General features: G+C 45.5%; 2 protein-coding genes across 2 annotated transcripts; one reads left to right on the top strand and one right to left on the bottom strand.

Annotated features, from left to right (window-relative positions):
* Nucleotides 1-1,322: 1,322 nt before the first annotated feature.
* On the bottom strand, nt 1,323-6,252 carry NIFK (nucleolar protein interacting with the FHA domain of MKI67). The gene is made up of 6 exons (XM_075028779.1): nt 6,073-6,252; nt 5,838-5,963; nt 4,863-4,971; nt 3,945-4,156; nt 3,162-3,242; nt 1,323-1,910 (listed from the first exon to the last, which is right to left on the bottom strand). The coding sequence occupies exons 1-6, from the start codon at nt 6,211-6,213 to the stop codon at nt 1,734-1,736; spliced, it is 846 nt and encodes a 281-aa protein (XP_074884880.1). The 5' UTR covers nt 6,214-6,252; the 3' UTR covers nt 1,323-1,733.
* Nucleotides 6,253-6,497: 245 nt separating this feature from the next.
* TSN (translin) lies at nt 6,498-15,362 on the top strand. The gene is made up of 6 exons (XM_075028780.1): nt 6,498-6,732; nt 6,815-6,908; nt 11,588-11,684; nt 12,508-12,623; nt 13,317-13,396; nt 13,751-15,362. The coding sequence occupies exons 1-6, from the start codon at nt 6,667-6,669 to the stop codon at nt 13,985-13,987; spliced, it is 690 nt and encodes a 229-aa protein (XP_074884881.1). The 5' UTR covers nt 6,498-6,666; the 3' UTR covers nt 13,988-15,362.
* The last annotated feature ends 473 nt before the right edge of the window (nt 15,363-15,835 follow it).

Raw genomic sequence — 15,835 nt, forward strand, 5'->3', positions numbered from 1 at the left:
ATTTCTCTGCCAGGAGTCTGAGTCTTAAAATAGCCAAGGCACTATTGCCAGCCACCTACCTGAACAGCCGGTTATTATCACCTGCGCTTTCCTCTGAAACCTTCTGCCAAGCCTGACCTACAGCCAACAGCAATAGAGAGTGTTTCATCTCAGACAGTAGAAGATCAAGACTAAATGCATGCCACAAAACCCAAACTGGAATTTCTGCAGGTCTCGGATCTGCAATATAACCCAAATTCCTATTGCACAGTCAAACTGCATCTTCAAATGGGACTGGCTATCTGCAGTCAGCTACGACAGGCTATGTCGCAACAAGACTAAATCTTGACACACGACAAAAAGCTACACTCAATTCTCTGAACTTGTACTACTGTTAACAAAACCCTGCCTTCCCATTCCTGGCTCACCCACCCAGAGGCTTATCACAATATTGCGATGTGCTTAGCACCCCCTGAAGCAGAAGATGATATCCTTGCTTCATGCAGGCAGTGAAACTAAAATACAGTGAGAAGATACTGCAGGGCCCAAAGGACAAGAGAATTCCTAATACAACCCAGACTGCATCTTCTCAAAAAGCCTTGCTCACTCCGAGAACAGCTGCACATAAGCTACTTTTCACCATTTGCTCCTCTCCACAGTTCAGCAAGAAGTCCCCCTAAAAGCAGCCACACTTTGCAAGTCCTCAAGCACTTTCTGAACCAGGCAACAGCACATTTATGGCACACAAAACCCCAGAGAACTACCAAGTTACCTTTGCCTGGTCAGCCCAGAGGTAAAGCGGTACGTCAGTACATGCACACCTGGAACCTCTGCAGCGTGAAATGCTTTTCACACAAGTGCACAAGGAATGAAAGCGTAGCTGTGACCCTGGCTAAGCCACCAGCCAACAGAACAGTCACCCTACATCCTCCACAGTAGGCTACACTCTCAAACACAAATCTTTTGCCTGCATAGGGAAAGGAATGGGAATCTTGAACGCAAGTGACTTCAGCCATCTTCCTCCGTCTCTTCTCACCACCCTCCTAATCCCAGTCCTTTCCAAGTCCTCCTCTGCAACCACTCCACATTCTGTCAAAGGCCGAGTTTCCCAGTCAGTGCTGAAAGCAAGGCTAAAAGGCACTGGCTTGCTCAGGCAGCGTGGTATTCTGCCTCTGCCCTGGACAGTACAGGCAGATCTTGACTGATCACAAACAGGAGATGAAATTCAAGGTATGTCTTCCTTGGGGAAAAAAATCCCGCACCTCTATTTGTCTAACTATGTGAGAACTCGCACAAAACGCAGACATTCAGTTAAACAGAAGAACCACTACAAAGAGCCAACACAGTTGTAAAATGGTTAATTTTTTTTTTTTATAACCTGTCATTAATGAGAAACGTAAGATACAGCCCGCATCAGCAAATTCTGAATGGACAGCCTCACATTTTCTTTCAAAACAGTGAGTGATAGAGCCAAGATACAGAATTAACTGAAGGTTCTGGCACGACTGTAGGCATGTCACAGCACGGGCGCTTGTGAGCACAAAGTGAAGAACATCTTCAAAGGCAGAGAAGACCATAGGTCCCCTGATGTCTAAGCAGGAGGGGGAGGATTTGTGAATAGATTCCTTGCCTAGGAAAGGCTGAAACAGTCTAGTCAAGACGAACTGAGCCAGGGCAGCAGAACCACTAGAAGCTCCACCTCACCAGTTTTTGAGTTGAGGAAAAACACAGCTACAGCCATCAAAATTTTAAGCCTATTTCTGTTTCTTCAGGTTCGGTCTTTTTCTTGGATGTTTCTTTGGTCTCTGCACAGCATTGTTAACACTGGCAGGGGGCAGTCTGAGAGTTATTTCATTGTCCTCTGCGTCATCATCCACCTGAGAAGCTTTCCGGCGCTCGAGCACTGTTGGAGTACAGACTGGAGTAGGATCCTGAAGAGATCAGAAAAACATGATTCATTGCAAAGCATCTGCCAGAGAAAAGTTGTCATTGCCTCTGTGGTACCACAAGGCACCTCAGTCCAGCTCTCCTTCAGAACTTCCATGTTAGGGAAAATTGTTTTCTTGTTATAGCTAGCTATTTTTGTAGACAGTATTTCTTCAGACAAAAGTGTCATCTTCAAAAAAGTGTATGTGAAAGGCAAGTGTAAATTAAATCACATTTTCTAACACATCATTATGCACATTTTCTTTCTAAACTTTGTATTTCCTGACTCAAAGCACTAAGAAAGCCAAGAAGAAAAGAATCAGTTTAAAAAAAAAAAAAAGTGTATTTGAGACTGGCATACAGAAATGCCACACTCAGGCCCAAAACTGAGCTGAAACATCCCAGCTTCATTCTCTCAGTGAGTTCTCAGAACTCAGTTGACTGAATGTATGAGTTATCCTGTCTTGCTCAGAACCAGCCCTGTCCCAATTATCACAAGTAAATCCAGTAACATTAAAAAAAAACAAACAAACCAAACCAAACTCACAACAGTGATAAAACAAAACAGAAATGTTAATGCCTGACAGACTTTTCAGACTGTCAGTGCCCCAAATCTCAGCCCTGATGGCCTGAGCTTTCCTTTCATCCTACTGCTAGTTTTAGCTGGCCTTAGTTTTCAAAATACTGGAATACCATCCTAGGAGACCACGAGGGAGGAGGGACAGTATAGTATGTAAATGGAGAGAGACAGCACTAGCACTAGACTGTATTAACAGTTCAACTTTTTTTGTCAAAGCAGGCTGGTATTATAATGTAGTGCAGACCAACAGGAGGATGCCAGCAAGATCATTTTGTACCAGCTTAAAGCACAGATGTAGGTGGTGTTTAGGTGACTGTCCCCAGCACCCTGTGTTTCTCCAGCCTCCAGTTAGTGCTGCATAGCAGAGGCTGACAGCAGATACATCGCTGCCTGGACGCACCTTGGGACAAGCACTGCTAGTTTCAACACGCTGAGCAGAAGCCTTTGCTCCTAAATACTCCCACAGGAGAAAGAACCGAGAGGATCAAACCACCCTCCCCTGCTTAAGAGTGTTAATCTGTCTCAAAGGCACTACTTTTGGCATAAAAATCTCTCGAGCAAATACCTTCCGGGTATTGAAATTAACATAAAGAAACCAGCTGCAGACCTGAAACATCTGCCCCAGTGTGAACGGTGGGGCGTGGTGCTGGGCACCACCAGGACTGTTCAGTCTTACCTGGCTGCTCAAAGAAATGTTCAGTTTTGACTTCTTGGATGTTTTAACTTTTTTTCTCTTTATGGAAAGCTCCTGTGCAGCCTAGGAAGCAAGACAGATCAGGTGGATCACTACAAACTTCCTTGTGTGAAGATGCAAACAGTCACTTAACGGTCTATTAGGTTTCTTTGCTTCATAACTACAAAATCCTTGCTACAGCGATTAGGTTTGAATTAATAAAATGACTTACAGTGCCACAGAGGGATCTGGTTTGAATAAAAACACCCAAAGCTATGTAAAAAAAGCTGCTACTGTGCATTTTTAAAAAATGCCATATTACACAGTATTGCTTAAAATTCAACTACTTCACCCAAGCACTCTGCAAACAAGCAACACGTTTGGTTAACATAGGCAGGGTTAATGGATGGAAGCTCTAGTCTTGGGACCTGCCTTCAAATACCTACCCTGCCAAAGCCTCCCCCCACAGGGCTTGGGCAAAGCCCCTGTCACTCTTCTGTGATCTGCAGACAAACATGAAAACCACAGAATATCCAACTGCTTACACTAACAGAAGAAAAGGAACATCTTCCCTTTGATGTTACTTATTTACCTCTCTAAAAGTACACCTACACATACATACAGCACAATCCAGCAACAGCACCACACTAATTTCTAGGAGGTAAGTCTCCCTTGTGCCCCAGCTCTTTTACCAGTTCCACACAAAACACACGATTTTCTTGTATTTAGCACAACCTTAGAAACATGTTGTGCATAAAACACTCATTGAAACAATGCCAAACTTACAAATCCTGGGAAGTCATAATTGAACCCCTTTTCAACCAGCCTCTTCCGTAAAAGTTTCTCCTTTCGCAGCAGTCGCTTTGTCATCTTTGCCTTCTGAACAAGTGAACGTATCCTATTGTACCGCCTGACCGCTGGCTGAGAAGGTTTCCGAAATATTTTGTCACTGTTTTTGAAGAGGTTTTCATGGACCCTTTCAGGAGATATGAACTGACCTGTATGATAAACATATGACATCAAGTTATAGCAGAGCTACTCTTCTCACCAAACGTACTCAGATAATGCAATTTGGTTCTCATTATAACATTATCCACTGCTACAGCAGAGCAAAATTATGGCATTTTATGAACACAGAGGATTCAAAGCAACCAAATACTCATTAGTAAGAGAACCGATAATGGATGGATGGAAGAAAAGAATGCTTTTTCAGTTTCACCCAGAAAACAGAGAAACTTGTTTTTCAAAAGTTGATGCATATATAGCTCCTAATCCTTTACAAAGCAAGTGTTACTGTCACCATGTCTGAGAAACTCACTCATTTAATTAATCTTTTAATTGAAAAAGCCCCTTATGTCTAACTATACAGACAGGAGCTGCAACAGTTACAAATGACAAAGAATATCCATGTCAAAGGAACTGCTTCCACAGCAAACCCCACCACTCCCTGAGACCTCATGTTATGCGATTACACAACCAGCATTATCAGCCTAGACGAAAAACAGCAGTAGCGACCAAAAGGCTGCTGAGGATGTTCTTTACACATGAAGAAAAGGAAGACAAGCTCAGCCTCACAGAAAACCCTTTTGGAATGAAACTTTGTAAAAAACCGCTAAGATTCTCCAAACAGTCCAAAAAAACCCACAAAAGTAACTATGAATTCCCTCTGCACGTTAGAGGACTTACCCTTCAGCTTATACTTACACTTTAGCAGTCTTTCAGAAAACAGGTAGTTGTTCATTGTGTCTGCAACAATCTTAGCCACGTCATCGGACTCAAACTCTATAAATCCGTAGCCTTTGCTAGCTCCAGTCTGCAAGCAGCGACAGAAAGAAATGTGTAACAATGCTTCAATAATCGAAGAACCGTATTAAAATTATTTTTGCTTCCGAAGTCATAACCCTTTCTCAGCAAAACACGAGTAATTTCATAAATTCCAGTGAAATCATGAAACGCACCAGATTTAGCCCTAAATTGGTATGGCATTATCCACAGTTATACATTTGCATATGAAACAAACCACTCACCAATACCTATTTGTTAAAAAAAAAAAGCTGCTCTGCATTGCTGCTGTTCTGTTGTTGTTACAAAGCTTATATAGCAACATTATAACGCGATTATCAATCCAGAAATGAGAAGAAGTTAAATTTGTTGAGCACAAAGCAACAAGAAAGCTGAAACAGAGTCTCTTCTGTGACATTTCACGTTCTACCTTGAATTAGTGTCTTCTGGCAACGCTTCTCACGTGAGCTTATCTACTTACGGGGATAAAAGGGGCTACATTAACTGTCGCTGAAGCTGCCTATTTGCAGTCCAGTCCAGAGACAACGCCTCGCACGCTGTCCACCTGCCCGACAGTCGCTTTAGAAGTCTTGAAAGAAGCACGGTGCCCCCCTCCGCCCACGCCCGAGACTGCAACGAGGTTTTCCCCGACGGCGGAGCAGCAGGCAGGGGGGCAACGACAGACGGAGCCGCCGACGGCTCCGGAGGGAGGAGCTCGCTCCGCGCACCCACCCCGCGGGCTGCGTGTGCGAGGAAGACGCCTCAGAGGCGCGGACCGCCCGGCCGAAGGCGGTCGGCTCTCGGGCACGGCCCCGGCGGCAGCAGCAGGGAGCAAACGGGCACGTTCCCCCGGCGAGCGGCAGAGACCGAGCGCCCGGGGCCGGGCCGGGGTTTTACCTTCTTACTCCTCGAGAGCCGAAGCCGCTTCACCGTCCCGAACTGCTCGAAGTACTCGTACATCTGCGGCTCGCAGATCCCCCGCGGGAGGTGCCCCACGTACACCACGCCCGGCGTCAGCTCCTCCTGCGGGGCACAAGGCGGCCGCGTCAGGGCGGGCACGGAAAGCACAGGCCAGGCCAGGCCAGGCCGGACCGGGCCGGGCCGCCCCCGCCCCGGACGGGGCCCCGCTCACCTTGGCCGCCCGGTTGTTGCGGACCCGCTGCACCTTCTGCTGGAACTCGCGCTGCAGCCGCGGCTCCAAGGCCAGGAACGACGGTGCCGGTACCGGCGCGACCGCCTCCGCCGACACGGCCTCGGCCGCCACCGCCGCCATGCTACGCTCGCCGCCGCCGGAAGCGCGTCACTCCCCTCGCACGCGGCCTGGCGCGGCGGCAAGGGCGCGCAGGCGCAGAGCGGCGGGGCGCTGTCTCCTAGCAACGGGGCACGGCGCTGCCCACCGGCCTCCACCCGCACGACGTCGCGTAGCAACGCGGCGCCCTCACCGGGCGGCGGGGCCCTCGCGCGGCCCGGCGGGGCACCGGGAGGGGGGGCCCTGACACACGGACACGCACAAACACGCGCACCCCCACACCCGTCCCGGGGCGAGCAGCTCCCCGCGGGCACCCGCCCGCGCCGCCCCCTCCTGCCTCCTCCGGCCGCTCAGGCACCGCGCGGGGCAGGCCGGCGCGGCGCCGTCAGGCACGGCGCCGGGCAGCCCCCCCCCCGCGCCGGCGGCAGAGAAGGCCCCCTGCGGGCGCGGGAGGCCCCAGAGGCGGCGGCGGGCACCATGTCGGTGAGCGACATGTTCATCGCGCTGCAGGGCGTCCTCACCGCCGACCAGGACATCCGCGAGGTGGGTGCGCGGCCGCGGCCGGGGAGCGCGGGGCCTGGCCCGGCCCGGCCCGGCGTGACCTGACGGCGGCCTGTGTCCGCAGGAGATCCGGAAGGTGGTGCAGGCGCTGGAGCAGACGGCCCGGGAGATCCTGACGCTGCTGCAGGGCGTGCACCAGGGAGCCGGCTTCCAGGACAGTGAGTCCCGCACGGCCGCCTGCACCCGGCGGTAGCGCCGCGCTCCGCCGTCCCCGGCGGAGCGGGGAGAAGCCGGTGGGGCGGGGACGGGAGCACCCCCGGGGTACGCGGGTCGCTCCCTCGCGGGCGCCCCTCTTCCGTGGGCGCTCCTGGGGTGTCCTGGCCTGTCCTGCTCTGCGAGGGCTTCTGAGAGGCTGCGGGGGCAGCTGGGAGGTTTCGAGCCGGACGGGCAGAAAAGCTGCCGTTCGCCCTGAGGAAGCGCCGTCCTTCCCCTTTTTCCCCTCCCCAGCTCGGCGCTCCCCCGCCCCAGCGCAGAAGAGCGTGTGCTGCTTTCGGGGTTGCTGAATTGGATCGTAGGTTTCCCTCTAAGTGACACGCACAAAGATTTTTATGCTCTGCTGGTTTTACCGTCACCTGTTGGGCTTTTGTCTCTGTATCCCCTTCCTCACCTCTTCATCCCACCCCCCAAAAAGCCGTGATCCTGAACTCCCCGGGGTGTGTTCAGGATGGTGTGGGAACGCGGGGGGGGTCTTTAGTCAGGTCTGTACGAGACCAGCTCTGTGTGTGCGCGCATATTAAATGTGCTTAATGTTGCAAAATACAAAGGGGATTTGGAAAGGCTGATAAAGTAGGAGCTGTCCTTGATGCATGCTTGAGTGGCAACTGGAATTGTTGTGCTATTTTTGAGGTTTGGGTTGTAGCTAGCCTGGTTCCTTGCTTTCGGTCCAAATTTGTTCAAGATGCTTGACAGAATGTTCCTGGGCCAACCCATTTGCTCCAGGGCATGAGAACAAGATTACAGACCTAGATGTCAAATGTGCTCTTTCTGCTCTCCCATCCCCATTTTTTCAACTTACTGGTGAAACTACTGGAGTAAACAGGGTTTGGGGGGGGTCCCTTAAATATGCCCCTTTTTTTTCAAGTCAACTAATATCTCCTGAGAAGAAGCAACCATTCTGACTTTCCTGGAAGCTCTGGAGAGGAATTTGGTAAGGGAAGAAACCTGTCAGGCCACCGTCTAAGGGTGAATAGAAGACTAAACCTCACCAGGTGCTGTTTTATTCATCTGCAGAGCTGACTGGTTGTAACCAGCCTGGTGACATTCACCAGCACACTCGTGCTGGAGGCCTGGGATCCCTCTGGTCTCTGACAGGGTACATGTTAGCAACGTGCAACACCTGAGGTTTGACCTCTGCTGGCAAGTGCAACTTCTACCTACTTAGGAAATGTGGCAGTGCTAAAAATCAGGACTGCTAATTAGTTAATTTACACAAGCATACACTCATTTTCTAAGCTGAGTAAACCTGTGGATGTTGTGACAGTTGTTTTGTGTGGGTATCGACTTCAGGAGTTGCTTTCCAGCATTTAATAGTAGAGACCTGTGTCTGGCTTGGTGTATTTTCACTTGATTTTTAATTCCAGGAGACAGCTGGTCCTGGAACTTGCAGAGTCTGAGAAGAGATTTGGAATAGTTAAAGTTAATAAATAAATCAGCTTATAATTCTTGTAATACCAAAGATAATGAATACATGCTTAATAGGTTAGGAGTTAACTCATGATAATAGACCTGTCAGTTTGTCATCAGTTACAAGCATAATAAAGTCAGTCAATAAATGTTTAGATTAATAAAGGTTTACAGCAGAATAATATAATGCCAGTTAACGGAAGGATTGTTAGGGGGATAAGTAGCACTTGTCAGATGTCACGTATTTAGACTACAGTTTTATTTGATAATGATTGTAGTTTGGCAGTGTAGTGTGCTTAAATGGCTTACTACAGCATCTCGCCATTTGAGTTGTTACCGCATTTTTACTAAGAAACTAGAATGATTCTTCTTTTGTAGATTAAAGAGGGATAAAAGATGACTCTTGTAACTATGAAAGAGAGGATTATTCATTGCAACAGAGTTCTGGCTAGACTTTGTAGCATCAAGATTTTTTAGCCTTATATTTATTTACTCCAAGATGTAAGAAAAACTATTAACACTATTAATAAATACATTGAACTATAAAAATAATAAATTATAAATAAACTAGTAACTAATTAAAAAAGCAGAAATACTATTAATTATGGCAAGTTCACAGGTGACAGAGTAACTAATGATGCTCAGTGACCGCAGCTGTATTGCTGAGGATGGTTTAAGCTGGTGCTGCTGCCAGCAGAAGCTGCATTGCTTGTTGTACCCCCTCCCTTGTGCTAGCCTAAGTGGGAGAAGACTGACTTTCTCCTGCAGCCTGCTGGTTGATCCTTTGTAATTATTCTTGCATCATCAGTTGAGGTACAGTGATGAAAACTCAAGGAGACAACAGAGCGCCAGTGGAAACAGGGAAAGGATTTGCACCAGGCTGAGCAATCTGTCATACCAAAGAGAAGGGTCAGGGTTCTCTGGGGACTTAAAAATACCTCTTGGCTAAACTTGTTGTCATTGAGTTTTTCATCTAACCGCTTTTACCGTGGGGCAGCCACCTACCCACAGACAACAACTGTTTCACGGTGCCGGCTTCTCTGTGGTCTCTCCCTGCGCAGAGCCACAAGACTGCGTTTAGCTGTGGGATAAGCGCTTTCGGTTGTAGCCTTTATTCAGCGGTGGGGAAGGGAAGGAAAACCAGCAGAGCCTCAGGCCAGCAGCCTCCGGAACAGGTTTAGAAGATCTCTTTTTCAGCTCCCTCTGCTCCCTGTTCAAAATGGAGTTTGAGAACTGCTCAGAAAGCTGTTCAGGGCAGTGTGTGCTGCAGCCTGCACTGCAGCCTGCTGTTAGCTGACATGAGTCTGAGTGACAGGTAGGCTCTTCGGAGGCTGAAAGTCAATTTAGTGTGTCTTTGCTCATGAAATATGTTGTGTTAAGTTTAGCAAAACATCCGTGGTGATATGCAAGGATGCACGAGGATAGTTTGAAGTTGGGGGGAGGTTATGTGTGTATTGTGGGGTGCTGTTGTCTGAAATGATACAGTAAAGATTGTTCATTTTTGTCACAGGTTCCTTTGGCAGAAGCCAAAATGCAAGTCTGTGCCTTACTCTGTCCCCAGCTGCCACGTGACAGCTTACACGACTGAGGCAGAGACTGTAGTTTGAGGATGGTGTTCAAAGGGCAGCTGTCAGTGAGCTTCACTCATTTCCTTCATTCTGGCTGCCACACAGAGCACTTTCACCTTCTGCTTCTGGAAGCGTTTATTTTTAAGTGCCCCCCTTTTTTTTTTTTTAACATGGAATTAATGTTTTATTAATTGAAAGTAGCTTTTAAACACACTGAAGTGACTCCTAGTAGGGCTTGTTTGATAAAAATCATTCATCATAGCTTTCAGATTCGGCTTCTATGGATTTTGTATAGAAGTTAGGATTGTTTAAACATCATGATGCAGGAGGGCCTGTCAGGTTTTGACCAGCGTTGCTGAGAAGGCTGCAGTTAAGAAGTACTGGTTTGATTAGTTCTGTCAGACCCTGGTACTGTGGATGCAGTGTGGCTGTAAGTCGTATCAATAAACAGGAGGTGGCAGTGGGTGGTACGTGAACAAGAGACCATATATCTGCAGAGGTGTAACATATTGGACAGTTTCTTCAAATAATCACTTAAAAGCAGGAAATGCAGTTTCCTGAAGGGATGTTGCACCTCATCTAACCTAACTCTGATTGATAAGAAAAAATATTATAAGATTTTAAAATGGAGAAAGAAAAGTTGCTTTTACTTTCACTGTACGAGTCGTTTGGCGGCACTGCTTGGTGTGTGTGCTTTCTTTGGGGCCAACTGTGTGCAGTATGCTTCTGTTGCGTGTGATCTGGTTGTTGCTGTTTTTTCTAAACCACTGCATTGGGGTGCTCTACAGAACATCATATTTCTCTCTTTACAACACCTGTACAACCCAACTAGCCAGCCCCTTTCTCTTACTCTGTCCACACAGCTAAAACTAAAAATGTCCTGTTACCAGCTCACACCTGATCTCTGCTGCGTCCCTCCTCCTGCAGTGCCACTCCAAAGTGTTGCTGCGTGGGTGAGCTTGTAGCATCGGGCTTTAATTGTGTCACTGCTCCTGCTGGCTCCCTCCCTTGCCCCCAGGATCTGTTGCCATAGTCTCAGCTCTTCTACATTTACAGACCCTCAGATGAAATTGCCCCTCCGCTACCTCAGATGAGGTCTTACATTCAACACCTTTTTCAGCCTTTCTCCATCTCTACTTGTCATCTCTCCTTCAGCATTGCTTGTTTGTCGCCCTGCTCAGCGCGTCACCAGGCTCTTTTGCTCGTTGGTTCATTCCACAGACAAACACCACATCAACTCTGTGTTCCTCTGTTCCTGCCTCCATCCGTTTGTATCTCCCGTTGCCTCTTGGGTCTGTAGGTTGTGTGACCTTTCCAGTGTTTTCCTCTGTCAGTGCCCATTACAGAACAGGTTCTTTATCCATGATGTAAGTTTAGCAGTGATTCTTAAACAACACTGGGGCATCTTGGCTGAAGTTCGAACCTAAGGACTAGAGCAGATTAGACAGCCCAAAACTCAGGAGTATTTCTTCTCTACCTGTGTGACTCCTGGTATGACAATGAATATTTCTTAGATTGATTCCAATGTCAGCAGACTATCTTGGACAACAAAGGAGCATATACAGCGCTGTCTACACTAGAAAACTCTCTGTTCACGAAACCCTGTTCTCTGTCAAGTATGGAATGTTGCACCATTTCTTTTTCAGTACCAAAGAAATGTCAGAAGGCTCGTGAACACTTTGCTACAGTGAGAACCCAGCTGGAATCCCTGAAGACCAAGTTTCCTGCTGATCAGTATTACAGGTGTGCAGGATCACACGCAGCCAGACACGGATATGGGAATTGCCTGGGCAATTTGGCATCGTTACTTTGGAAGAATGATTTAAAAGTTCATGGGCCGAATGCTTCTTTCTGGTTGAAAAGTAAACCATGGTAGAGAAGTGTGAGGTTTTTTGTCAGCATAGATAAAAAATGCTTTTGTTCAAACCCTCTATTTATAACTTTTCACTAAAAATATCCAGTATTTAATTCTTTTTCTAGAAACTTTTTTAAAAAAGAAAAAGGAAACTTTAAGAAATTTATATTCTATTGGAACTGCCCTTCTTTCTGGGAGCAGCACATTTGCTGCTCCATTAATTTCAGTTAAGTTGTTAGGTTTGGGGCATTTCTGAAAACAGAGCTCTAAATCTGTCATGAAATGGCTGCTTGATACTGCAGATACTAAATGAAGTTGTCACCTTTGTGTTTTGTTGCTGCCAGAAGGGGACAGTGTCTAGCAAGAACATTTCAAAGAACAAGAATCTTGTCAGCTCAAATCTGCTGAGGGAAGACGGGAGGGAAAGCCCTGGTTGTCTTGTGGGCACAACAACCTGAAAAACTCCATGAACTGAGTAGGTGTGTGAGATGTGCAATCAATGCTAGTGTCCAGCATAGTATCCAGGGGGTGAAGTTCTGGAGTACCAAGGAGATGACTTTAAGCTGGTGTCGTTTTGATAAGCCAAAAATATTGCAAAGTGCTCTGTGTAAGGGTGGAAAACATAATATATACATAATGTATGCTTGTTGCCTAACTCTCCAGTAATAGATGTTACTTATTTATGCCTTGACTTGGTGTTTTCTTCAACAGATTTCATGAGCACTGGAGGTTTGTGCTTCAGCGGTTAGTGTTTCTGGCAGCATTTGTAGTCTACTTGGAGTCAGAAACATTAGTGACCCGAGAAGCTGTCGCAGAAATACTTGGGAGTAAGTTAATGTTGTAACTGAAGAGAAAAAGCATGTGATGTTTTTAGACATTGTAGCTTTCAGAGGTACAGGGAAACAGCAGAACTTCATTTCTTGCCAAGAAACAGGTTCCAAAATTTATCTGGTATTTGATTTCATTATATAAACAACAAATTCTTTAGAAGGTGGAAATCAGCAAACCTAGTGTGAACAGAAGTATTTATTCATTAATAAGTTCTTCGTCAGTGAAGATTATTCATTCAAATTGCGTAAATCTACCAAAAGGATAATACAAAGATGAGAGCTTATTTTTCTTGCTTTTGGCATTTTAAAACTGTGGAAAAAAGATTAAATTTTTATGCTGCAAGAGAATTGTGTCCTCCCAGAGCAAAGGATTTGAAAAAAAGATGAGGAAAATCTTTTTCTAAAAAAAAGACTACAGCCCCCTCTCCTGTATATTGATGTAAATTCAGTTATTCTGTTGGATCAATTATAACCTGTTGCACATCCAGTTGAGGATGTACGAGTTGCTAAATCAAAAGGCTGACAAGAAGCAGTAATTGCATCACATACAGGAAAAGGCTGACTTTTATTTTGTAGTAGTATTTCATAAATTTGATATTTCAAATTAGCTCCAGTAAATAAATGCAATGTCAACTCGCTGGTTTTGCTCCTGTTTCGGTACCACCTGATTACCACTGTTTTTCATCTTAGTTGAAGCTGATCGAGAGCGGGGTTTTCACCTGGACATTGAAGACTATCTTTCTGGTGTATTAACTCTCGCCAGTGAGCTGGTAAGGAAGATATTCATGCATGTATTTGGATTGAAACTGACCTAAGAAAAAAAGTATTGTGTTTTCTAACTTTCCCAAGTTGTTCCTGGAAGTTATGACATGCAACACCTTGATCTGAACTTCTAGCAAACTGCCTCTCTATGCCAGAGTTGTTTCTCACTGATATTTTAAGATTTAAACTAGTCGCTTGATTGAAAATCCAGGATTGTTGTCAACAAAAAAAGTAGATCCAAGTATAAATAATCTGACTGCCTGGAACACAACTGCTTCATTTGGTAAAGTAACTGATGGAATAGTGACTTGATTGGGGTGGGTTCCTCTGCTGATGTTCTCCTGGGTGTCTTCATCTCGTAGGCCAGACTGGCAGTGAACAGCGTCACGGCTGGTGACTATTCTCGCCCTCTCCGCATCTCAACTTTTATCAATGAGCTGGATTCTGGCTTCCGTCTCCTCAACCTGAAGAACGACTCCCTGAGGAAACGTTATGATGGCCTGAAATACGACGTCAAGAAAATTGAGGAAGTGGTTTACGACCTGTCGATCAGAGGACTCAATAAGGAGTCAACAGTTGGTGCGGGTGGAGAGAAATGAAAGATGCTCATTTTAACAGCATCATTGATTACCTCAGATGGTTGCCAATTTAGGAAGCATGCTAGCAAAGCCTTCCTACAGTAGTTTAGAAGAACTGCAGCTGAAAGCTGCTCTCTATTTTCTTACAAAAGGTGTAGTACGGGTGTTAGATCTCAAAATGTTTTGTAAAATCATGTCTAGATTAGGGCAGGAGGTTCTGTTTCCAGTGGAATTCTTCTGTCAAAACACACAGTGCCATTCTGTGCACAGCAGCAATAGCAGTCAGTAACTCCCATGAGCTGAAATTCTCATTAGTTCTGTAATGTTGCTTCACTGCTCTGGCAGTGGTGTGCTTCAGCTGTCTCTGTTCATGCACCTTTAAATATGTGTGCACAGATGCAGCTCAGTGCAGATACATGTGAAGTTTTAGAAAACATTGTGTAAATATCTATACATTTTTTTAAGACACTGATTTTTTTTGCCTTTTTGTTTCTTAAATTATCACCTATGTCAGTAAGTTGAACAGATTTGCGTAACTGTTTATTAACCAGACCTTTTTAAATGGCTTCTGTTAATGTATCCCCCTTAATTGAGAAATTAGTGAAAATATTCCTGAGAATTTCTCCATTGGAACTGGTGTATTGCACCTGGGCACACCTCTCACTTTCTCTCTCTCTCTCTTTTTTTTTTTTTTACACCCCCTTTCCTTTCTTCCAAGATTTCTGTTGCCAGAGAGAGCAAGGTTTTCTCAAACATCTGCTTTCACTGGCTGGTATTTGTTTTACTGACATGAGTAAATGTTGAGTTTTAATATGATCATTTGCCTTGAGAACTCGGTATAACCAATTTTTTTTTTTTTTTTTTTTAACTACCAAGGTTTCCGAATAGAGAAGTGTTAGCTGATAAACTGCAGGTATTGTCTAAGTTTTAACAACCTATATAGGCCACAACTGTACCTGTGTCCTGGGTTTAAAAAAAAAAAGACACCAAAACTATCATTCATGTAGAAAAATGTTTGTATCTTCAGAAAAGGGGAAATTACTCATTTCAGATCCATTGCATGTAAGATGCTTGCAAACACCAACAGCCTCTTTCATTTGTGTAAATGGACAGACTCGTACCTCCCGGTGTGTTTGTTCTCTTGTCCTAAATGACTTTTGAGTTTTGCCATTCTTCTCCTACTTCTGGTGGTGCAGGAGGGTTAAGGAGAAAAACTAACTTAGGAGGAGGAATATTTCCAGAGGATGAAGACAAACAGTTAAGTTTACATGGGGTTTGTTAGTGTTTCATTTTGTTAGCAAAGATTTCCCACCATTTCAGTTATGGTTTTGTTTTGTTTATTGGAAGAAAATGGTTTCTTGGTTATTTTGGCCAATAAAAGCTGTTCTTTGATTTTGGCCATTTGGTAACTCTGCCTGTTGTCTGATTATCTGTTGTTATTTGTTTCCTTTCCTGGGAGCCTACTCTGAAGTATGACAATTTAAATTCAGCCTTGAGCTGTACTTGGACAATAACAGAATTCCTCACTTTGGCTGTACGGTGTTCAATGGCGCACTCTTACCCGCTGGCGAGTGGAGCCTAAGTCAAGCTGCAAACAGATTTCATGGGCTTTTTTTTTTATTTTTAATTTTGACCTATTTCACCAAGTAAAACAGGAGAGATATGGAGGAATTTATCATTACCAAATCCAAGATGTGGCAAGATCCATCTTCAGAGCGTCTTGTACTCTCATGTTTGTCCTCATCCTTTGTATCTTATATCATGTAACATAGGGAGATGGTAATAACCCTCTCTCACAGCTGAAGAAAATGAGGGTCTAACTTCCTGAGCCCCATGGCAATGAGACCAGCTTTCAAAGTAGTTCATTGT

The sequence above is a fragment of the Buteo buteo genome, chromosome 5 (assembly GCF_964188355.1).
Source record: "Buteo buteo chromosome 5, bButBut1.hap1.1, whole genome shotgun sequence".
In the NCBI taxonomy this organism is placed as follows: Eukaryota; Metazoa; Chordata; class Aves; order Accipitriformes; family Accipitridae; genus Buteo; species Buteo buteo.